The following is a 25,815-nucleotide window of genomic DNA, read 5'->3' on the forward strand; positions in this document are numbered from 1 at the left end:
TAGCACTGTTGCTTCGCAGCTCCAAGGACCTGGGTTCAATTCCAGCCCCGGGTGACTGAAGTTTGCACTTTCTCCCCGTGTCTGCGCGGGTTTGGACTTTGGTCTTTCCGTATGTAGATCTTCAGGCCACAGAGTTGGCCAGATTCTTCAGTAACTTCGGAATTCCCACAGTGGGTTTCAATCTGCTTACCATATCCTGGGAAAGGATATGCTTTAACACATTCTATCACTGATTTCAAAGCAGTTGTTTCTCGTGAGATTAAGTTGATAAGCTGGTTGTGATTCTATTAAGTAAACACTGATTAAGGTAAGTTTGGGCTTTCCAAGCTTCTGAATTTGAATGTCAAATAATCATTTGTGAGGCAATTTCAATCCAGTAATATTGGTATTCAGAGATTTGCTTACGGTAGTTTTCTGAAAACTGCTTTGTCAACCATGGTGTCCTAACAGTCAATGTGAAATAGTGGCTCAGATGTATCTGACAATGGAGGATTTTTTTTGGGGTGCTGGTCTAATTTCTAAGCATAGCATATTCCTCATTTGTTTTGATGCAATCTTCTGCATATTGTAATTTTTTTCTTCCTGTCTTTTACTTGACAGACATATTGGCGAGGCTATACTGCTAGAAGACAGCTTCTGAGAACACAGCACTATTGCATTCTCATACAAAGCCACATAAGGATGAAAATTGCGGTCACTGCTTATAAACGTACTGTATGGGCCACTCTTGTACTTCAGAGACATTTCAGAGCACATCTGCTAGCTTTAGCTGAGCGAAGGAATTATTTGCAATTGAAACAATCAGCTGTTATAATACAATCTGCATTTAGAAGGTGGAAAGCCTGCAAACTGCAGAAACAAATCAAGGCTTCAATAATCCTACAGAAATACATAAGGGGCTTTCTCTGTCGATTACAATACAAAAGGTTTCAACGGTCCATATCCTTGATACAAAGATATGCTAAAGGATATCGTATAAGAACTGAAATCAGCAAGAGGAAAAAAGCTGCTGTTACACTGCAGAAGCATATAAAGGCATATGTGACAGCAAAGCGTGAACATGTTTCCTATCAGAGACTGAAATGGGCTGCAGTAGTCCTTCAGGCTGCTTATCGTGGTTCAAGAGTAAGGAAGTTCCACCGCCAAACTAAGTCAGCCATAGTAATCCAATCTTTTTTTAGAATGTATCAGCAGCGAAAAAGGTTTACAGCTATTCGGGAAGTGGTTGTCACCATTCAGACTTTAGTAAGAATGCAGTTGGCTCAAATTAGATTTCAAAAATACCGTCAAGCTGCCATTATCTTGCAGAGGCATATCAGAGCCAAACAACAGGGGCGGAAGGAGATGGAGCATTACCTAAAATGTAGACAGGCGACTGTAACGGTACAAGTAGCTTTTCGGAGATGGCGAGCTCAAAAAAGGATTAAAGAAAATCGAGCTGCAATTACAATTCAGTCGTGGTTTCGAATGTATAAAGGAAAACAAAGATATTTACATGAAAAACAAAATTGTATTCGAATACAGTCATGGTATAGATGCTGTATTGCTCAACATGCTTATCGCACTATGAAAACAGCAGTGCTGGTTATCCAAAAATGTTATCGGGCTTATAGAAAAGGGAAAGCTCAACATGAGAAGTATGTATTGATGCTCACGGCAGCAATAGTTATACAGGCTCACTATCGAGGTATGAAGGCTCGCCAGTTAGCCAGAAAAGTGAAAGCTGCATGTATTATTCAGTCATATTGGCAAATGAGAAAAGAAAGAGTAAAATTTTTGCATCATCGACAATGTATCATTGTAATACAGGCACATGTGAAAAGATGGCAAGCCCAGCGAAGATATTATTCAATGAGAGCTGCAGCTTGTATATTACAAGCCCATTTCAGAGCAATTTCAGCTCAAAAGAAAGCTCAGTCTGAGTACAAAGCAATAATATCTGCTGTTATTGTCTTACAGTCTGCATACAGAGGGTTTCAAGCAAGAAGACAGTTTTGGATTTTACGGTCAGTTGTAAAGATCCAGTCTGCTTTCCGTGCATATACTGCACGCAAAAGTTTCATGCAAGTGAAAAATGCTACCATCAAAATTCAGGCCTCTGTGAAAATGACCCAAGTACGGAAGTATTACAGGTCGCTTAAAAAAGCCACAACGTATGTCCAGAGACATTATCGGGCAAATAAGCTTTGTTTGGAAAAGCGAAAAGACTATCTGAAAAAAAGAGAAGCTTGTATACGTCTTCAGTCTGCTGTTCGATTGTACTTCATGCAAAAGCAGTTGCATTTGTGGACGCAGGCTGCTGTTAAAATTCAGTCTATGTTCAGAATGCATCGGCTAAGGAGGCAGTATCTTAGGATCCATTTTGCTGTAGTCATAATTCAAAGAGGATTCCGTGCCTACAGAGAAAGGGTTTATCAAAGACAGAACTTCCTAAGAATCAAAGAAGCAGTAATATCTTTGCAGGCTGCGTACAAAGGTTACAGTGTGCGCAAAATGATTAAGCTTCAACATAAAACAGCCACCAAAATCCAGGCAGTTTTTAGAGGGCACGCATCAAGGGTCAAGTACTTGGCAATGCAAAAGGCTGTCATTGCCATCCAGAGATGGTACAGAAGTTGCAAGGTTGGGCGGCTGGAGCGACTCAAATACCTTAAAATTAGGACAGCAGCGATTATTCTTCAAGCAGTAGTCCGTGGTTTAGTTGCAAGGGAAAAATTAAAAATGCAGCATAAGGCTGCAGTGACCATTCAAACTGCTTTCCGAAGGTTCAGAGCACAACACCAGTTTGAAATGTTAAAGGACACTGCATTAACTGTTCAGCACCGTTTTAAGGCCAAGTTGATGGGGAGAAAAGAACGTCAAATATATCTGAAAATGCGCGAATCAGCAATGACACTTCAAGCAGCTTATAAAGGTATGATGGCAAGAAAAGAATATAGTAGAAAATTGCAAGCATGTATTATGATACAGTCTTATTTCAGAATGCACAAAATACGTTCAAAATTTCAGACTACGAAACAAGCAGCACTAACAATACAGGATCGATTCAGGGCTCATGTGCAAAGAAAACATCAATGTCAAAAGTATCAAAACATTAGGACTGCTACCATAGTGTTGCAAGCTGCATTTCGTGCAATGAAAATCCGGAAAAAGCTGAAAGAAATTCACAAAGCTGCTACAATTATCCAAGCAGCGGCTAAATCATTTATGGTCAGGAAACATTACACCGCTCTTAGAGCTGCTTCAGTTCTAATGCAAAAGCGATTCAGAGCTTCAGTGCTGAGCAGAAAGGAGCGAGGAATCTATCTATCCATCTGCAGGGCAGCGTTAGTAATACAAGCTGCTTACAGAGGCATGAAAGTTAGACAAGAGATTCAATGCAAACACAAGGCAGCTACAGTAATACAAGCTGCATTTCGGATGCACAGGTTTTGCCTCCCATACCAGGCACTGAGACTGGCGGCTACAATAATACAAACCCATTATCGAGCCTACCTTCAGATGAAAACTGATCGTGAGAATTACATGAAGATTCGCAACTATGTTCTGCACATTCAGGCTGCGTACCGAGGAATGAATGTACGAAAACATTTGAGGAGCATGAATGAATCAGCAGTATTGATACAGAGTTATTATCGAATGTACAAGCAGCGTCAATGCTACAAAAGGCTCTGTTGGGCAGCAACAGCTATACAGCGAAGATACCGAGCTTGCACAATGAGGGATACCTGTGTAAAGCAGTATAATGGTGTCAAGAAAGCAACTATTCATATTCAATCTGTTTTCCGTGGTATGAAAACAAGGCAGGAACTTTGGAAAATTGGTCAAGCTGCAATAATTATCCAGAGAAGATTTAGGGCCTATAGAGATAGGGAAACCTATCTGAATCTTAAAACTGCTGCTGCCACAATCCAACAACGATACCGTGCACTTCTGCTTACTCGGATTCAACAACTGAAATATTCCTCTGTCCGTAATGCAGCCGTAACCATACAAGCTGCTTTTCGGGGTATGAAAGTGAGACAAGAGATTCAATGCAAAAACAAGGCAGCTACAGTAATACAAGCTGCATTTCGGATGCACAGGTTTTGCCTCCCATACCAGGCACTGAGACTGGCGGCTACAATAATACAAACCCATTATCGAGCCTACCTTCAAATGAAAACTGATCGTGAGAATTACATGAAGATTCGCAACAATGTTCTGCGCATTCAGGCTGCGTACCGAGGAATGATTGTTCGAAAACACTTGAGCATGAATGAATCGGCAGTATCGATACAGAGTTATTATCGAATGTACAAGCAGCGTCAATGCTACAAAAGGCTCTGTTGGGCAGCAACAGCTGTACAGCGAAGATACCGAGCTTGCAAAATGAGGGATACCTGTGTAAAGCAGTATAATGGTGTCAAGAAAGCAACTATTCATATTCAAGCTGTTTTCCGTGGTATGAAAACAAGGCAGGAACTTTGGAAAATTGGTCAAGCTGCAGTAATTATCCAGAGAAGATTTAGGGCCTATAGCGATAGAAAAACATATCTGAATCTTAAAACTGCTGCTGCCATAATCCAACAACGATACCGTGCACTTCTACTTACTCGGATTCAACAACAGAAATATTCCTCTGTCCGCAATGCAGCCGTATCCATACAAGCTGCTTTTAGGGGTATGAAGGTGAGACAAGAGATTCGATGCAAACACAAGGCAGCTACAGTAATACAAGCTGCATTTCGAATGCACAGGGTTTGCGTCCCATACCAGGCACTGAGACTGGTGGCTACAATAATACAAACCCGTTATCGAGCCTACCTTCAAATGAGAACTGAGCGTGAGAATTACATCAAGATTCGCAACAATATTCTGCACGTTCAGGCTGCGTACCGAGGAATGGTTGTTCGAAAACATTTGAGGAGTATGCATGAATCAGCAACAATGATACAGTGTTATTATCGAATGTATAAACAGCGCCAACGCTACAAAAAACTTTGTTGGGCCGCAACGGCTGTACAGCGCAGATACCGAGCTTGCAAAATGAGGGATACCTGTGTAAAGCAGTATAACAAACTCAAGAAAGCAACAGTTAGTTTCCAGGCATTTTATCGTGGGAAAAAAGGTCGAAATTTGGCTAAAAGAATTCAGGCAGTCCGCCGTATTAAATCATTCTTGCAAATGTGCATTACCAGAAAGTTATTCTTGATTCAGAAGTCAGCTGTAATAATGCTGCAAACAGCATTCCGTGGATATCGAGCAAGAATACGCTACAGAGCTATGCGATTTGCAGCCATTTCAATCCAAAGCTGGTACAGAGCTTGCAAACTGGGCCGTTCCCAGCTTGTGCAATATCAGTCCATGAGGCATGCAGCTGTCACAATTCAGGCTGCCTACAGAGGTATGGTTGGTCGTCACTGGTTTAAACAGAAGCGTGCGGCTGTAAAAGTTCAGTCAATACTTCGTATGATTCCACGCAGGAGAACTTTCCTCAGAATGAAATGTGCAGCAATTGTAGTGCAGTCTCACTACCGTGCTCTTAAAGCCCAGAAACTATATACCAAATACAAAATATCAACTGTTGTATTGCAAAGACATTACAGATCCTACCTCCTAATGAAGCAACAGAGATCATCTTACTTGACACTCCGGCGGATAGCCATCAGCCTCCAAGCCAGAATGCGAGGAGTGATTGCCCAAAGAAGTTATAAAACGCTATTTCGGAGTACCTTAAAAATTCAGGTAATAATTCAAATGGCAAGTTTAAGTTGGCTATAATATGGAAATTGGTGCCCTATGGTCACAGTATTTCGTATTGAATATCGTTGAAAGTTAAATTTGTAAACCAAAATAAAAACCTGTTTCTTATTCTGTCATGGGAATGTCACTTTAAGAAATGTTTGTCTGCTCAAGTGGCTGCAGTGATGTCAGTGTGGGTGGAGCTGAGCTCTGGCTCTGCTTTTTAGTTTCGCTTTGAGGAAAAGCTTGGGTGTGTCTGTGTTTTTTGGTTTCGTTTTAGTGTTGGAGCTGAAGCCAGCCAAAGAAGGTGTAATTTTGATCTTTTATCATAGAATTTACAGTGCAGAAGGAGGCCATTCGGCCCATCAAGTCTGCACCGGCTCTTGGAAAGAGCACCCTACCCAAAGTCAACAGCTCCACCCTATCCCCATAACCCAGTAACCCCACCCACCACTAAGGGCAATTTTGGACACTAAGGACAATTTATCATAGCCAATCCACCTAACCTGCACATCTTTGGACTGTGGGAGGAAACCGGAGCACCCGGAGGAAACCCACCCACGCACACACTGGGAGGACGTGCAGACTCCGCACAGACAGTGACCCAAGCCGGAATCAAATCTGGGACCCTGGAGCTGGGAAGCAATTGTGCTATCCACAAGGCTACCGTGCTGCCCCTCTGCCCCGTGCTGCTCTCTCTGCCATCTAAAGATTATTTCTAGATCAGTTGGTGAATTCAGAGTGATAACTGCTCTCAGTAGAGAATTTAAACCTGATGTGCTTCTATAAAAAGGATTTTTGTCTTACGGATGTTAAAAGGAAAGTTTAAGTATTACTTAGAATGTTGTATTCTTTGGGGGGTGTATGTGAATTGATGGATGCTAAGATGTTCACTATGTTTTAAAAAGGTTAACTGAGTTCATAGAATAAACATTGTTTTGCTTTAAAAATTACTTTAAAATTTCTGCTGCACCACACCTGTAGAGTGGGCCGTGTGCTCCCCTTAAATCTATAAAAAATTGTGGGTCGGATGAACTCCATGATACACTTTTTGGGGTTCTCTAAACACTGGACCATAACAATTCCTAAAAATGGTTGCTTAGTTGATTAGGGATGATTAAAAGAAGAAGCAGATCCCCGTTTGCTTTTGCTGTATCCAATATTATTGCGAGCAATGCTGAATTTCATGTTATTTTATTTTCTCTCTTCAAACCTCAACTATATTTCCTTTCTTAATTTTCTCTCTCCTTCTCTCTATTTCTGTTCACCTCTTGTGGAAGGTTTTATGTTGCCAACTGGGGGAGTGAGTTAACACAGCCAGATAATTGGCTACATTTACAAGTAGCAAATGTCAAATGCTAATTAAGAGGGGATTAGATTAAGGGGTGGAGAACAACGTACAAATCGTTATAATCATAGAATTTATAGTGCAGAAGGAGGCCATTCGGCCCATCAAGTCTGCACCGGCCCTCGGAATTAGCACCCCACTTAAGGCCACACTCGTAACCCCACCTAACTGTTTTGGACACTAAGGGCAATTTAGCATGGCCAATCCACCTAACCTGCACATCGTTGGACTGTGGGAGGAAACCGGAGCACCCGGATGAAACCCACGCAGTAGAATGTTTTCAAATATTGCCAATGTCTGTAGCCTGTTTTTCATTCCATCTTTAAGTACGTTAGCTTACTTCAGTTTTGTTTCTAAAAATATTTGCAGGCTTGTTATCGTAGAAAGAAACAAAGAAAAATATTCCTGCTCAACAAGAAAGCTGCATGTGTGATACAGCAGCATTACAGAGCTTATTGTCAAAGAAAGATTGAGCAAGAGAAATACTTTCAAATGAAGCATGCTGCTGTCATAATACAGGTATTTCTTTGACAAATTGCCAATATTGGTCATTTTCCTCTTCCCATCAATGTTACTTTTGGGGCTGTACAGCTCCAGATATTCCAGGGATAGATTCTTTAGAAGTTTACAAACTTGTCTATAACTTTGAATTTTGGAATCCTACTCTGTTTTTGAATAATACTTGCATTTCACACACAACTAAATTTCAGAATTAAGTTGTGGAACTTTCCATTCCAGTCTTTTTTGAGGTCTGGTGAATATATGTTGTCTGAACCAGGGTTGCTTTATAAGTATCAGCACATTGCCAAGCTGCTTTTCTGATGCCTGAACATCTACGTCGGGATTCTCCGTCGGCCGATGCCAAAATCAGGAAAGGTGATTGGGCAGTGAACCTGTTTCAACGCTGGAATTGTGGAGAGCGCCGGATTCACGGCAAATCTCAATTCTCCGGTGCCTCGACAGCAGCGTCAATGTGTTCCACGTTGCATGTACAGAAAGCATCATTGACATATCATTTGCAGGCCTGACACGGTATTCTCTGGGGCCTCCCAGCCTCCACCTCCACTGGGGGGGAATTCCCGATGGAAAGAACATTTGAAGCATCTGATGGAGTAATTCGATTGACTTCAGTTTGCGGGTTTGGTGGTAAACCTAGCCAAAAGTGAATTTGGAAAAGCCAAGTTACATTCCTTGGCCATACAATTGGACAGGGTCGAATGGTCCCACAGGATGTGAACACAGAAGTTATTGGGGAGTTTCCAGCACCCTTGACACAAAGGGAAATAATGCGATTTCTTGGCATGAGTGGATTTAACTGAAAATTTGTACCGAATTGTAGCAGCGTGGTTGCTCCGCTGACAGACTTGCTGAAGAAGTGTAGCAAATTTCAGTGGACGACGGAATGTCAACAGGCATTTGACAGCCTGAAGGCTGTGTTAACTACTGCTCCTGTGTGGGGAATTACAAGACGCTCTGTGATCGGATTGAACTAAAGTACCTGACTTTAAGGAAAAATGCCGAGGCGTAGAGAAATGGATGGATCGTGCAGAGACCTTCTTGTCCAAAGAGATTGTCAATCAAGAGGGATTCCAGTTGCAGAAAGAAGAGCTAAAATGGACTATGTTATTATAAATGTTTGCGTGTTTTGTTTAGTTTACAAAATAGTATATTTACTGTCAATGCTTCTTAAAGGAAAGTGAAAAGGTGAAAAATGAAACCATCTTTGAAGTTGATGGGTTTTTTTTTCTTGGGGGGAGATGTCATGGGAGTGTCCCTTTAAGAAATGTGTGCTTATCAAATGGCTTCAGTGATGTCATTGTATAGGTGGAGCTGGGCTGTGGCTCTGGCTTTTACTTTCGTTTTGAGCTGGGAGCTGGCTGTGGCTCTGAGTTTTACATTTGTTTCACAGTTGGAAGCTGGATTCCGACAAAGCAGGTTTCTCTTCTCTCTCTCTCTCTCTCTCTCTCTGCATGTTAAAAGGTGTCCAGATCACTTGACAATTTAAAAGTGATAACTGTTTTCTGCAAAGAATTCAAACCTGCTGTTTTGGTAAAAGGGTTTTTCTGGTATTGGATATTGTTATCAAATTGAGACAGTTGAAAGGGAAGTTATTAAGAGTTATTTTAAGAACTGTAGCTGTGTGGGGTAGTTATGTTTGTAGTTGACAAAAACGTTTACTGTGTGTGTCTATAGAAATGTTAACTGAATTTGTAGAATAAACTTTGTTTTTGATTAAAGTGCTCAAGGCATCTGTTGCATAACCTGAAAAGTAGGCCTTTGTGCTCCTCATAACCAAAATCTATAAACAGTTGTAGGTCAGGTGAACTCTTATGATCTACTTTGGAGTTTTCTAAACCCTGGCCCATAACACTTTCAAAAATCATATAAGCGCCATGACTGATGAGGGAGAGAGAGGGGGTACGGAAACGGCCCAACGTTGCCATATTGTTCTGACAGTTCTGCTGCTAACTGCCCACAGTGATCTTCGTGCCTCGTCTCTCCCCCCCCCCCCCCCCCCCCCCCCCCCCCCAGGCCTTCCCAAGGTACCCTCTAGCTCCAGCTAATCCATCAACGGGATGGGCACGCTCCAGCACAACCAGTGCCATCTTGCGAAGCCGACACCGTCTTCTATTGGAATCGATCTTGTTTCACGTGGCGCCGGTGCTGGCTCCTCAACAGTCGGTGAAATGGTCCAGGTGTGAGACCAGTTTTGCTGTCATAGAACTCCCGAATCCTGCCCCGGTGTCAACACACAGTCTCAGGAACGAAGAGTTCTGCCGCTGATCTCTGCCTTTGGAATTACCTTTTTATTTTCCCCTGTTACGGTTGCCCGGTCAGCGCTCAGCAGTGGCTAAGATACTGGACGAGAACTACAACTTAAATTTTTACGCAGTGTGGAAAGATCGATTCATTCCAGGAATGGTATCATAAGGAATAGGTCTTGGGGCAGCATGGTGGCATAGTGGTTAGCACTGCTGCCTCACGGCGCCGAGGTCTCAGGTTCGATCCCAGCTCTGGGTCATTGTCTGTGTGGAGTTTGCACATTCTCCCCATGTTTGCATGGGTTTTGCCCCCACAACCCAAAAATGTACAGGGTCGGTGGATTGGCCACACTAAATTGCTCCTTAATTGGAAAAAAATTAATTGGGTACTCTAAATTAATCCCCAAAAAAGGAATAAGTCTTTTTTATTTTATAGACAAACTTTATAAAACCAAAAGAAAAAAAACACATTTAAATTTCAATCCTAACAATAACCGATTACATGTAGTTTCTAGTTCCCATTAAATAGCACCATAAATGAATATGCAGCTCTCATTCCACTTGAACTAGAATGCAAAGGAGACACTTGCACTTACAAAGCAATTTTTCTTTGGTTAGGAATATTCTTTCAGAACCCTTTTCCAAAGCCTGCCTTGGTGGCAACTTTCATGACTCCCAGTCGTTTTCCAAAACCTTCTCTCTTTACCTGTTCAAAATGCAATCCTTTCTTTCTGAGCTCCGCCGAGCCCCTCAAACAAAGGTTCTCTCCTGGGGTGCTCAGACTTGAACCCATCATCGTTGTCTTGGCTGTTTGATTGCAAAATAACAGAGCCATGCCATCGATATGCAACTAATCTCCCATTGACGGACAAAGAGGCCATAAGACACTGTAATGGACTAATAACTGGTCAGACAGGAGCGTCTGAAGTACAATGGGTCTCGAGTGAGTCACCTTTGTTGAACAGGGCCATCCTGTGTAATCCCAACTGTTATTAAGTCTGATGTGACAAGGTAACTCATGCCAGGTATGGGCGTATCCCTGTGACTCCGTGCTAGCAGATTTTTCCCCATTTTGTTTAACCCCTAAATTACCAGCTACACCCTCGATCCCATTTCTGGACCCAATTTCCCAACATCTCCCTCACATAACACCTCTAAAGAGTAAAAGGGAAATTACTGTAACACTGGATTGGTAACTGTTTTCTGATCTCCAATTTTAATCTCTTATCCTCTTAATTGATGTTATTATATTCTTTACACATTGATTTTAAAATTGATACCGTCTTCATTAGGAGGCCTGACAATATAGGGTTATAACACTGGATTGACTTCACTTGCTGGTTGGGCATACAGATTCAAAAACAGCTTCCCCACTGTTACTAGACTCCTAAACAATCCTCTTATGGACTGATCTGATCTCTTCACACATCTCTACTGAGTAATACTACTCTCCTGTATACTTCACACGATGCCTGTGCCTGTATTTACATTGTGTATTTTATGTTTGCCCTATGTATTTTGTTTTCATGTATGGAATGATCTGTCTGAACTGTAAGCAGAACAATGCTTTTCACTGTACCCCAGTACACGTGGCAATAATCCAATCTTTTATCCATTTACATTTCGTTGTGCAGAGCTGTACTCAACAGTTAATCTGATCAACCATTGTCGGTGAGATAATGGTGTCTTGTTGTCAAAACACTGCAAGTCAATCCAATAGATTTGTTCACCTTCTGGATGGTGGTCTTATCACACCAAAATGTGATGCAGTCAGTTTGTAGTTTCACCGTGACATTAAACCAGGTTTGCGGCTTTTGAAAGCATCATCGATGTTCGGTGCTTCAGATCTTTGTTACTGGGAGTTAGGAAGGCTAAAAGGGATCATGAAATGTCATTGGCAAACATGATTAAGTAAAATCCTAAGGTGTTTTATACATATGTAAAGAGCAAGAGGGTAGCCAGAGAAAGGGTTGGTCCATTCAAGGATATTGGAGGGAATCTATGTATGGAACCAGAGGAAATTGGAGAGATACAAAATGAATACTTTGCCTCAGTATTCACCAAAGAGAAGGACTTGGTGAATGAGGAGTATAGGGTAGAGTGTGTAGATATTCTGAGTCATGTTGATATTAATAAAGTGCAGGTGTTGGGCATCTTAAAAACCATTAAAGTAGATATCCCCAGGGCCTGATGGGATCTACCCCAGAATACTGAGGGAGGCAAGGGAGGAAATTGCTGGGGCCTTGACAGTAATCTTTGTATCCTCATTGGCTACAGGTGAAGTTCCAGAGGACTGGAGAGTAGCCAATGTTATTCCATTGTTTAAGAAGAGCAGCAGGGATCATCCAGGAAATTATAGGCCGGTGAGCCTTACGTCAGTGGTAGGGAAATTATTGGAAAAGATTCTGAAAGATGGGATTTACTCACATTTGGAAACAAATTGGACAGCATGGTTTTGTGAAGGGGAGGTCATGCCTCACTAATTTGATCGAGTTTTTCGAGGAAGTGACAAAGATGATACATGAGGCAAAAGCAGTAGATGTTGTATACATGGACTTCAGTAAAGCCTTTGACAAGGTGCTGGTACACTGATACAAAAGGTGAAATCACATGGGATCGGAGGCGAGCTGGCAAGTTGGATACAGAGCTGGCTTGGGCGCAGAAGACAGAGGGCAGCAGTGGAAGGGTGCTTTTCTGAATGGAAGGCTGTGACTGGCGGCGTTCCACAGGGATCAGTTCTGGGCCTTTGTTGTTTGTGGTGTATATAAATGATTTGGAAGAAAATGTAGCTGGCCCGATTAGCAAGTTTGCAAACGGCACAAAGATTGGTGGAGTTGCGGATAGTGACGAGGATTGTCAGACGATTCGGCAGGATTTAAACTGGTTGGAGTCTTGTGCGGAGAAATGGCAGATGGAGTTTAATCCGGACAAGTGTGAGGTAATGCACTTTGGAAGGTCCAATGCATGTAGGAAGTATGCAATAAACGGTATAACACTTGCGAGTACTGACAGGCAGAGAGATCTGGGCATGCATGTCCACCGATCACTGAAATTGGCAACACATGTCGATAAGGTGGTCAAGAAGACAAGGCATGCTGGCCTTGGTCAGGGCATTGAATATAAAAATTGACAGTCATGTTGAAGCTCTACAGGACCTTAGTTCGGCCTCATTTGGAATATTGTATACAATTCTGGTTGCCACACTACCAGAACGATGTGGATGCTTTGGAGAGGGTACAGAGCAGTTTACTAGAATGTTGCCTGGATATGGAGGGCATTAGCTATGAGGAGAGATTAGATAAACTCGGTTGTTCTCACTGGAGGTTGAGAGGCGACCTGATAGAGGTCTATAAGATTATAAGTGGCATGGACAGAATGGATAGTCAGCTGCTCTTTCCTTGGGTAGGAGAGTCAAGTACTAGGGGACAGAGGTTTAAAGTGAGTGGGAAAATGTTTAGAACAGATGTGCGAGGGAAGTTTTTACACGAGGGTGGTAAATGTATGGACGCGTGCCTGGGGAGGTGGTGGGAGCAGGCACGATAGCGGCATTTAAGGGACATCTAGACAAATATGAATAGGGTGGGAATGGAAAGGTACGGACTCCATAAGTGCTGACATTTTTAGTTTAGGCAGGTACCATGGTCGGTGCAGGTTTGGAGGGCCGAAGGGCCTGTTCCTGTGCTGTATGTTCTTTGTTCTTAAATTACTCTTCCAGCGTTTCCTTTCCTTTTTATCCTGAATATCGGTCCTGTTTTCATTATTTTCATCAATGCATATTTTCTAGCTGTTGACAAACTCTTATCTATACTGTAAGCACCATTTCATGATTTGTTGAGCATTGCACTTTTCATAAATTATGCATTTTATTGTAACCGTTGTCAACAATTTTAATCAAATTTTAGAATATCTTCTTCGGTAAATATGTTTTTAGTTGTGCAATTTTGATTGTTTCTGCTTTCATCATTGATATTCACTTGAATATTTAATCTTATTAGAGTTATTTTTGTATTCCACCAAGTTTTCATTTGATGTTTTAGGCACATGCAAACATATTTTGGGCCCCCTAATTTAGTCTTATTTGCAGGAATATTGTGATCTCATTGTGCTAGATTTTTATTTAAAATACATCACTTTAGTTAAAATTGTTTTCTGTTCTTCTTGACCAACTTCAATATCCATTGTCAGCGAGCAGTCAATTCTGTATTTGTATTTGTTTTTCAGAATGCATTCCGTAGGCAGCAAGTGAGACAGCTAGCCAAAAAAGTGAGAGCTGCACAAAAAATCCAGGCATGGTTCAAGTCTCAATTTGTGCGTCGGCAGTATAAGTCCATACTTAATTCAGTTATATTCATCAAACAGCGATTGAGAGGAAAACGTGAAAGATCCAGGTAATTCTCGAAGTAAAATAATTTTTTTCTTAAATTACTGCCTGTATTTTTCAGTTGTAGAGGAAACCGAACTATCAGCTTTTGAAGTTTTTGCCCTGTAAACCTGACAGAAATTTCCAGTATGAACACTAATATTCCCGTAGAAATCTAGTTGTTTTGTGCTGCCAATTTATTTTTCTACTACACAGCCCTACAAATGTATGGCTTCATAAGTACATGTTATTAAGAAACAAGGCTTGTGAGGGAGCTTTAGGGCTGATTTCTGACTGCAGCTTAATGGAGACGTTGATTAGCACATTGGAGGATAAATGTGGAAATCTGGAGTTTGCTGACAGGAATGCCCTACTCCTTCATTGTTGCTGTTATTCCAGATGTAATCAGAACAGAAATCAGTGACTTGTTGTGACCTTAAGCTTTTTATGCATCATTCTCACTGCTAAGAACTTTTGCAGATGTGAGGTGTTATCGGAGCTTTTAACAGTGTACTAAGCCACCACAATTGCTGAACACCCTCTCTGGTCTGTAAAATAAATGTGGATGTTTGGAATATGATTCATTCCATTAAATTTTGTTGTTCTTATTTCCGCATCAATCCCACTCCTTGTGAAATGAATGACATTTGATGCTTTTTTTAACCTACTGGTTTGCTGTCTGAGAGAATTCATCAAACTGGCGATTCGGTTTACTTATTGAGTTGGTGTTTCTGGGCACCTGACCGCTTTAGATGGCACCAGAATCAAATTGATGCCACAGAGGTCACTAAATCTTTGTGGGCAACTTTCATCCAGGTCAATAGCAGATGCTGTCCCCTTTGTTGCTGACAGCAAAACCTGGGCCAATGGCCTGGATCCCCTGTCGGAGGTAGTGGGGTTTACAATGCGGCGGATAATTGGGCATCCTGGGTAAAAACGGGATTGGCGCCCGGGGTTGGGGATTGCGCCTGCCGCTCGTGGGCGATTGCAAATGGGTCTTAATAGTCCCCCTATTTAGGGGGTCTCTGTGGAAGGGGTCCTCCTAATTAGCAGGTCTTTGGTGGGGGCTCCCCTATTTAGGGGTCTCTAGGTTGGGGAAAGGCCCAAAAAATCCAGGTTTGGGGGACTGATTTACGATGAGTGGGGTGTGCCCTGAAAATTCAGGTTTGGGGGGCTGATTTGCGATGAGGGGTGTGTGGCCAGAAAATCCAGGTTTGGGGGGCTGATTTGCGATGCGGGGGTTGTGGCCAGCCACGGGACCTTGCTATCAGGCCGCCCACTCAAAATGGCGGCCCAATAGCAGGATTCCCTCAGGAATTCTTCATAATCCTCGCCATGCGAAGGATAGTTGGAGCGCAAATCAGTTGCCATTCACCTCCAGCAGGAAAACATAGGGCGGGATTCTCCGTTGCCCAACACTGAAATCGGGAACGGTGATTGGGTGGAGAATGGCTCTCGATGGCAAAATCGCGGCAGGCCCGGTTTGACACCGGGTTGCGATGCTCCGCCCCTCCAAATCGGTGTCATCGAGACGTGCACAGTCGCAACCCCGTTGGAATGTCATTAGCAGGTCCAGCCGTGATGCTCCATTCTGATGGGCCGAGTTCCCGACAGCGCCGGCCACGTGTGGTCTCAGTGGTCATGAGCCTGGCGTGACCGCTCGCTGCGGAAAGAAAGAGGGCGTGTGGACTCGGCCGGGATCCGTGCCGCTGGCCGGGAGGCTTCTGCCAGGGCTTGGGGGGAACGGCCAGGAGATGGACTGTGAAGGTGGGCGGGTACGTGGTCCAGCACAGCTGGTGCCATCTTGTTTGGTGTGTGTGTGTGGTGTGTAGGCGTACTTGCAGTTGTAGCTTGTCAGCCCTGCGCATGTGCAGCACGGACCCGGCATTTCGCCAACTGTTTTCCGTGTGTTCCGTGGGTGTCTCACACGGCGCCGATGCTAGCCCCTCACCAGTAGTGGAATCGGTGAGGGTTTTGTGCTGATTTTCACATTGTTAAACACCACGAAGGGCAGCATGGTAGCACAATGGTTAGCACTGTGGCTTCACAGCGCCAGGGTCCCAGGTTCGATTCCTGCTTGGGTCACTGTCTGTGGCAGTCTGCACGTTACTCCCCGTGTCTGCGTGGGTTTTCTCCGATGCTCCGGTTTCCTCCCACAAGTCCCAAAAGATGTGCTGTTTGGTGAATTGAACATTCTGAATGTGGTGACTAGGGGCTTTACACAGTACCTTCATTGCAGGGTTAATGTCAGCCTACTTGTGACAATAAAGATTATTATTATTATCCTCCATTGGCATCAGCACTCAGCCTCAGGAAGGGCGAATCCAGTCATTTACAGTACAGAAGGAGGCCATTCGGCCCATTGAGTCTGCACCGGCTCTTGGAAAGAGCACCCTACCCAAGGTCAACACCTCCACCCTATCCCCATAGCCCAATAACCCCACCCAACACTAGGGGCAATTTTGGACACTAAGGGCAATTTATCATGGCCAATCCACCTAGTTTCCCAAATGGAGAATTTTGCCCATGTATTTTCCCATAAAATGTTAGTTAGAAATCACTGCAATATTTGTCCTGCTTCCCAAAATACAATTCAAATTGAGTAAATGTCATTTGTTCACTCTGATGTAGCAAAAAATAATAATAATTTGCAGCAAAATAGGGTAGACTAATTTGTAGTTGGGTACAAGGAAGAGAGAAAAATATGGACGCTGCACCAATGCTTTAAACACAGAGAATTTATAAACATTATTGACAACAAATAATCAGTCTTTTTTTCTAAATTAGTAATAACTTTCAGAATGAAATTCTCATCTTTCTGGATATTAGTTTGGGTAATCACTATCCAATTCCTAATGGCATCAGCTTTTGACAGCATAAAGGCACTCAAATCCCATACCATTTAGCAATTTCACCTGAATATATATTATGCTTGAGTGTTGGAAATGAAACAAACATCACATTTGTGCTACAGAGGACGCTATTCAGAACTTGGGACAGAGCAGATGGTGATGGCTGACAATAGTCCATGAAATAGAAAGTGTTCATCTGCCACATTTGAGTGCAAAGAATAAAATTCCAGGGAGCAAAAACAAATATTGTATTGCTGTAAACACAGTAGGTGACTGCTTATGCATTCTGATTTAAATTTGCCATTTTTCCCCCTAAAATTGTCTGTTTATCATTGTTTTTAAATATTTCACAACTGTAGGTTCTTAAAGGTTCGGGCTGCCACAATCCTTATTCAGCAAAGTTGGAGAATGACTGTTGCAAAAAGACAGTTACAGCATGAAAACTTAAGAAAAATGATGGCAGCATTCAAAATCCAGGCCTTTTGGAAAGGATTTAAAACCAGAAAACAATTGACCAGGGTAGCCTATTTTGTGGTATAATCTGCTATATTTTCTTCATCCTTTTGGTTTAATTTGTAATTGGGTAATTAGTGTAAACATACTCCAGTGGGATTTCACTTGTGTGCAATCCGCAATGCAGGCACAAATTGTGCAGGTTTTCCAAAGTTCAAGTTTAAGCATATTTCCAGATCAATAAATCTAACATCACACTTGAACTAATAAGTCTGAGAGAAATTAAAAAGTAAATTCTTTCTACCCACCTCACTTTAAGAAGATTTCCTTGAAGTATTTGAGAAGAGTATTTAACCTGATGCATAATTAATCCACCACAAAATGGGTTTATTTCAAAAAGTACGCATTTACAATAAGTTTCTAGTGTAGCACCTGTGAATACTTGGGACGCGATTCTCCGATCGCGGTACAGAGTGCCCGCGCCGTTGTGAATGCCGTTGCGTTTCACGATGCTGCGAAACGGGCGCAGGCACGGCGATGGAGCAGTTCCCGCCGCTCCAGCCTCAGTTCCTGGCGCGCACTCGGGCGGAGCCAAGCCCCACATGCGCAGTGGCGACGCGCCAACCCGCGCATGCACGGTGGCTTTACGGAACGCGCCGGCCCCGACGCAACATGGCGTGGGGGTTCTGGGGCCGGACACGCAACAAAGTAGGCCCGGGGGTGGAGAGGCCGGCGGGTGGGTTCTGGTGCCGGATGCGCAACAAAGTAGGCCGGTGGTGGTGGGGGAAAGAGAGGCCGGCCCGCCGATCGGTGGGCCCCGATCGCGGGCCAGACCCCATCGGAGGCACCCCCCCCCCCCCCCCCCCCACACACACACACACACACACACACACACACACACACACAGGCCGCACCCTGACCCTTCGCACAGAGTTCCCGCCGGCAGCGACCAGGTGTGGACGCCGCCGGCGGCACTCAACCTTTTCCGGTCGGCCCATGTGGGCCGGAGAATCGGCAGCCCGGCCTCGTACAGCGGCCCGCGACCGATGCCATGCCAAATGCGGCGACGCAAACGGTGCCGAATCTCCGCACCTCAGAGAATAGCGCGCCGGCGTTGGGGCAGCGTGGCGCGGTTGCGGTGACTCTCCGGCGCGGGGCTGGGAGAATCGCGTTCCCTATTGAATCACTGAAAATTACTTGAAATCATGTACCGTATTAGTTACTAGTATCTTTGATGCTCAGTAGTCTGTTCGATAGTAAAATAAATCTATTTAATGTCCTTGTGTCAAAACACCCATCATGATTTATGCATCTTCAAGGAAGCTCTTCAACCAGCGAAAACTCCCAGGCTCATTATTTTGATCTAGGGGTGTGGTCGGTTTTATGGGAGGGTCCAGCTCCTGACAAAATGGTGTTTATAAATATGTCACGCTGGCTATAATTTGAGCCTAAAATTCCATAATCTTTTAAGATTGGCTAATTTCCAATGAATTGTGCTGGGGTAGGGAACTATATAATAGACTTATTTATTTTCATGTTAGTTAAATGGCTTCTTGCTTGACATCTGGAAGTGCTTCGGTAAAGTGAGTTTGAACAGTTTTGACTGTTTCTGAAACAAAACCACTTTTGACTAGATGTCAACTCAAGTGGGAAAAGCAGGGCGTGGCTCACCAGATCCGGTGCCAGCTTTTCCGGCCATATTTTTTGACACTTTGTTTGGTAAAAGGAAATCTAGGAGGCATGTCCCATGACATCACGCTGATGGTGCTGACTCTGAACGAGAGCAGCCAACAATCTTGGCTCTTGACAGATGTCAGAAAGATAAAAATAGAATGAGGAAACCCCTCTTCCCACCATCACAGAATCCCAACCCACCAAGCAGGTGTGGAGTTTCCTAAGTGTGGGGAATGTTACAGCAGGGAGGCCTGCTAATTGTATTACAATGCATTCAAATTGTTTTTTTTGTCACTGCATGATGTGAATCCTGTTAGATCACTGGCAGGGACAAGGACAATCGATCAGGAAAATCCCCCCCGTCAGTATGAAAGATATTTTTTAAAACCCTCCCCCATAAGATGGTCTGTGCCTATCTGGTTTTCTAATGGCCTTTAGAGAAGGAAATCTGTCATCCTTACCTGGACTGGTCTACATGTGACTCCAGACCTACAGCAATGTGGTTGACTCTTAACTGCCCTCTGAAATGGCCCAGCCACTCAATTCAACGACAATTAGAATGGCAATAAATGCTGGCCTTGCCAGCAACATCCACATCCTATGAAAGAATAAAAACAACTTTTAAAACTGGAATCCATGCAAAACTTGTCCAAGGATAGTCAAGGCTCAGATAAAATGTCTAATTTTGGCCACCGCTTTTCTGTTGAACATTAACTTTGTAAACTTCGGATTATGACTCCTATCATCCAGATCATAACTAGTATCATCAGCAATCTTCCAACAAAGGATGATGATAATTGGACTTGATCTTTTGCGTGGAGAGCGTTGAGACAGAATGACAAATTGAACGTAGATCCTTTGCCGGAGTATGTTTGGCCTGCATTTTCTCCTTTTGTGAATGTAAGCCTTATTGCATTCCAGTACTGCCTATGCAGATCATTCTGCCACCCTCCCTAATCTATGTAGTCCATCATGTTTATGTGCGATAAAATATATTTTGTTTTTCTGCATATCTGCATGTTTTGTTAGCGTTTGTTGAGTTAAAGTGTCCTTTCTAGTCCGTGCATCTCTGCATGGCTTTACCATCAGCAACTGGCTGCCTTTCATTATTGTGAACCACAAGGCTTCCAGAAAAGATTTCTGGAGCACAATTGGTTATTTCTTCTCAGATTGAAAACTTTGTTTCACATGATCCTCTACACGCCACATTTAGTAATTTTATTACTTCAGAAAGTCCATGAGGCATGATCCATTTATCGTAAATGTTCAAAATACTGATAAATTACTTGAACCTGTCCTATATCACTGCTTTCAAATAATATTTTGAAACTGAGTATCCAAAGTCAAGTTGCTGGGACAAATTACATATTGCCAGAATCATTATGCCACCAGAATTCATTGCCTGTTATTGGAATTACAGAAACATGAAGCTGCCTGTCAAATTCAGCTTGCGTACAGAAGTTATAATCAGAGAAAGAAATTTCTTGAGCAAAGAATGGCTGCAATGGTTATACAAAGATCTTACAGAACATGGCAACTTGCTAAAACTGAAAACATGAAATACAAAAAAATCAGAGAGGCAACAATTCTCTTGCAATCCAGATGTCGAAGGTGGCTTGTTCGCAAAAAGGTATGATTTTCATAATTCGCCATTTGAATGAGTTCTAATTTATCTGAACTTTTAAAAACCTAATTAGTACTCTATAAACCTCCCAAAATGCTTTGGCTCTCCAGAGAAAACACATCTTGTGGTTTCTATGTCGTGAGCAAAATAATGATTGGCAATGCATTTTTCTCTGTTTTATTAAGCACATTTGCGTTTAACAAATCCATGCTGGCTTTCCTGCATTAATCCACACTTGTCTCAAAATTGATAGAAAAGAATTCCACAGCATAAATTGGAGCACGGTAGGGGGAAATGGATAAGTGAATTAGTTCATCGCGGAAATCTGAGCAATGCAGTCATCTTGATGTGTCAACAGTACGTTTTGCAGGGCAGCACGGTGGGGCAGAGGGTTAGCCCTGCTGCCTCATGGTGCTGAGGTCCCAGGTTCGATCCCGGCTCTGGGTCACTGTATGGAGTTTGCACATTCTCCCCGTGTTTACGTGGGTTTTGCCCCCACAACAGTAGATATGCAGGCTAGGTGGATTGGCCATACTAAATTGCCCCTTAATTGGAAAAAATGAATTGGGTACTCAAAATTTATATTTTAAAAAACAAACAAATAAAAACAGTACGTTTTGCTTCTAATTTTCAGTCAAAGATTATTACGATTTTGTTAAAGGCTAGAACTAGTAGATGGAAGAAGAGGAGATGGAGGCTCCAGTCAAATCTTGAGCAGAAAAAAGGAAAGAATTCTACTATATTACCACTGTAATATAGGAAGTTGAGAAGAATGTTTCGAACCTAACCGCAAAGGTGCAGCTACAATTGTTTACATTCGGGGCACTGGGAATGGAGAGAATACCTGTGAAAGTTACTACTGTCCTTAGCCCTTAAACCAATAGGCCCCTTGGGATAGTTGGTGCATAATTTATTTAATTTGCCTGTGTAAGAAGCTGAAATTATGAAGTGGAAAGATGTAATCAATTTCAAGGTTGTTTTTAACTTGAATGTAAATGTATATTTTGTTCCACAAGGATCATGGCTGTATCACAGGTGCAAATTGCTTATTCAGTATGCAAATTCCTCTTCAATTGCAGCTTATTGAGCAAACATTGGCACAAAAGAAACTTCGTTTTACTGCTGCTGTCTATCATCACCTTTGTGCCTTAAAGATTCAAAGAATGTACCGACAATACAGGGTTCTTAAACGTGCGAAAGAAGAGATCAATTCTGTCATATGTATCCAGGTAAAATAATAAATGAAAAATGGGAAGATCAACCCAGGTGATCAGAATTTTGAAACATTTCCTAAAAAGCTGAAAGTTTAAACATGTTGAAGAGGAAGACCTATCCTGATTATTATAAAAGTAATGTAAATGTTTACAATATATACTACCTTGTGTTGACTAGAGTAATTATTCCCATTGTGTTTTATTATTACTCTGGTTTTTACAAGTCATTTCACCTTTCAAAAGTTGTTGCAATTGCACAAGAATATTTAGTCTCCTGAAAAAATGAATTGTTTTCTACAGAATAATGCCTTCCAATCTCCCAAAGCACTTCATATCCATTGGAATCCTTCATGAGTAAAGTCACTATTGTGTGATAAATGAGATGGCCTGCTGTACACAGCAAAATTCTAAAGTGAATGGAAAAACTTGAAGGTCTGTTTTCCTGGTCATGCCTGAGTAATAAATGTTGACCAGGATGTAGAATCTTTTTTGTCTTGCCTGACCTGCAGAAGCGAACCTCTTCTGAAATGTGGCACCTCCACCGATGAGGCATCACCGAAGTGTGAGCCTTGATTTTTGAGCTCAAACCATAAGTTTTGACTTGAGCCCTCAGCCTTCTGACTCAGATTCTAGCTATCTCAAACCTATTGGTACTGCTCAGTTAAGTTGCTGCTACCAGTTTGTGGTTTGTAAGTAGTGATCTTGTGTACTCCTGTTACAACAATACTTCATTACCATGAATTATTATTTGTCCACCCATTCTGCTTGAGCTATTTATTTAACCCAAAGTTTATTTTACTATTTGTCGAGCTGTTCCCAAATCCATTTTTGATTGAATGGTAACAAAGGTTCCCCCTGATTGTTCTGCTGATTTGAGGTGGTTATTTGTTAACTTATTACATATATTTCATTATAGAGATGGTTCAGAACTTGTCTTCAACGCAGCAGGTACCTGGATGATCGTCGGAAGATCATTGTAGTACAGCGAACTATGAGGGTCTGGCTCATGCGACGTTACAGAGCTGCTGTCGTAATTCAGAAAAATACAAGACGCTTTCTTTATAAAACTCGGAAACAAAGAGTTCATGTTGGAATTACCAAAATACAGGTACTCGAGCTTTAATTGTGGTTGGCTGTTGGTGGCAGTTAATTCATTTGTTTTACCTGGGCACCTGAACAACCCATGAGACAGAAAATTCACCTTTATTGAATTTAGTTTTCTGGTTATTTTTAGAGATTGTAAAAGATTATTTGACTTTAAAGTCTACATAGTGATTTGAAATCAATTGATTTGAAAACAGTTGTAATGCTGATTTGCATTGCTGCACTTGAATTATTGGGCTTTATAAATGTACCACAGTATGATCTTGATCGAATTTAAGTTTATTGGAATTATTAACTTATTTGTCAAAGAAAATATCAAAATTATTTTTCTAATTTTGTAGGCTTTGTGGAAGGGATATTGCTTGCGCAAGAAAAACAACTATCACCAAATAATTACTATCCGGCGCCGCATTGAACGAGCTAATCAGAACAGCACTGAGGAGCAGAAATTGTGTAATAGAACAGCTGTAGCTCTGGATTACATTCTTAAATTCAAACATTTCCCTCACATTCTTGCAGCTTTACAGCATTTAGGTTTGTATATTTCCATTTCCTTCATTTGTGCAATACAATAAAATTAGCCAACGATGCACTTTATTTATTAACATTGGTTTTAATTGAGTCTATCACTGGAGTGCTGAGAAAGATAAACTATCTATTTTAAATTTTAAACTTTGGGAGTGAAACTTGGACATTGACCCTCCACCTTGAAGAAATCACTGAACAGTTTCCATCTCTGGGTCACCACCTCCTCTGACCCCTGCAAAGCGAACTTGACCTTCTCCAACCGCAGGAACTCTGCCAGGTCACTCGCCCACACCCCTGCCTTTGGCAGCTCCAAGTCCCACTGACACAACAAGATCCATCTCTGGGCTATCAGGGATGCAAAGGCCAATATATTGGCCCCTTTCCCCACCTGGACTCCCGGATCTTCCAGCACACTGAATATCGCCACCTTTGGACTCGGCAACCCCCAGAATGTCGGACATAACGCGTCCAAAATATGTGGATTTTGTCTGGTCTTCCCCTATCACCCGCAGCACACAGTCCTCTATCCACGACGCCAACATCATCGCCAACAACTTTGCATTACCATCCAGCAGCAATATCGGGCGGTACAACCCACACTGCTCTGGGTCTTTATCTTTCTTCAAAATCAGGGAGATGGATGCCTGCGACAACATGGGGTGGGGGGCCTCAAATACCCCATTCACCCCTCTGGGTCTGTACGAACCTTACCCTTCTCATCCCTCACCCTACCAATCTCCCTCGCCACTGCCTGCTTCCTCAGCTGGTGGGCCAGCATCCTACTCGCCTTTTCCCCATACTCATCGCTCCTCCATGATCAGCTTATGCGTGACCAGGTCTGAGAACCTCCCTAACACCTGCCTCATAAAGTCCATGTCATTCCATTTCGGGGCATGAACATTTACCAGGACTACTGGCAAACCAACCCCTCCAATTTCCCACTGGCCATCATATGACGCTCCAGATCGGCCACAATGCTCCCACCTCAAACGCCACTTTCCTATTAGCTAACAGCACCATCCCCCTCGTATTCTTGTCTAACCCCTTGTGGAACACCTGCCCTACAGCCTCTATTGATCCCCCTTCAGGTGCGTCTCCAGCAAAAACGCAACGTCCGCCTTCAAACTCCTCAAATGTGCTAAAACACGCAATCTTTTAACCGGTCCATTGAACCCTTGTACATTCCATATAATGAACCTGGAGTCGGACTCCCGACAACCCACATCATGCACCCCTCCAGGCCCGCCAGCAGATATCCACCGCCAGCTCTCCCTTTTCAACTGAGCCACACTAACCACACCCATGTCAGCAACCCTTCTTTCTTTCACTCCCCCCTCCCTCCCTCCGACTCATCCATCCAAACGAAGAATTAACATGTTCCTCCCTCCCCCACACCTTCCTCCTGACAGCCCCCACTTCACTCCCGTTAACAAACCCGCCCAGCTAGCATGGTGGCCCCCCACCAAGGCCTTTGACACCCCCTCACCTTCACGGTCCACCCCCCAACCCTCCCAAAACCAAAGAAAAACGAAAGGCACATGCTCCAATCCACCCCCCCAATGTGCCCCACAATTTACACCGAACTCCTCCAAAGTTCAATGTCTTCACACTCCTCCCAGTCCATGGTCTCTCATCGCCTCCTCCGGCGAGTCTTAATAAAATTCCTGCTTTTACTCACAAGCAGGCAGGGTACAACATCTCAAACTTCACCCTCTTCTTTAGCGGATTTGTACCTGGCCCTCCACTTGGCCTGCTCCACACCCAGGTCTTGATAAATCCGCAGCTCTTTTCCCCTCTCAGGTGCACTTCTTGGTTTGCCTCGCCCACCTCAAAATCTCTTTATCCAAGAACCAATGCAGGCTCACCACCATCGCCCTCGGCGGCTCCCCCACTGCAGCCTCTTCCGCACCCTGTGCGCCCAATCCACCTCGAGGGGCCAGTCAAAGGCCCCCTCCCCCAACATGCTTGCCACAAATGTGGCGGCCTCCGCACTTTCGATGCCTTCGATCATCCCCACGATCCTCCTATTTTGCCTTCTGGAGCGGTTTTGAAGATCCTCCAACTTCTCTCTCCTGGCTGCTTACCATCTCCATCTCCGCCTCCAGAGAGTTCAGCCGATCCTCATGCGCCACTACCGACTCCCCCACATTTTGGATCGCCAGGCACTGAGAC

At 43.1% G+C, this 25,815-nt stretch overlaps 1 protein-coding gene across 3 annotated transcripts in view; it reads left to right on the plus strand.

Annotated features, from left to right (window-relative positions):
* aspm (assembly factor for spindle microtubules) overlaps positions 1–25,815 on the plus strand; it is a 123,632-nt gene that overhangs the window by 82,283 nt on the left and 15,534 nt on the right. Inside the window, exons 18-25 of one of the 3 annotated variants that reach the window (XM_072511477.1) lie at positions 601–5,727; positions 7,442–7,591; positions 14,056–14,222; positions 17,406–17,580; positions 20,594–20,803; positions 21,877–22,026; positions 22,928–23,119; positions 23,457–23,649. In XM_072511477.1, coding sequence (XP_072367578.1) covers positions 601–5,727; positions 7,442–7,591; positions 14,056–14,222; positions 17,406–17,580; positions 20,594–20,803; positions 21,877–22,026; positions 22,928–23,119; positions 23,457–23,649 — 6,364 coding nt within the window. Of the gene's footprint in view, positions 1–600; positions 5,728–7,441; positions 7,592–14,055; positions 14,223–17,405; positions 17,581–20,593; positions 20,804–21,876; positions 22,027–22,927; positions 23,120–23,456; positions 23,650–25,815 lie in introns of those variants that run through there. The other 2 variants (XM_072511478.1, XR_011948228.1) reach the window with 2 other exon arrangements.

The sequence above is a fragment of the Scyliorhinus torazame genome, chromosome 7, assembly GCF_047496885.1.
Source record: "Scyliorhinus torazame isolate Kashiwa2021f chromosome 7, sScyTor2.1, whole genome shotgun sequence".
Taxonomy (NCBI): domain Eukaryota; kingdom Metazoa; phylum Chordata; class Chondrichthyes; order Carcharhiniformes; family Scyliorhinidae; genus Scyliorhinus; species Scyliorhinus torazame.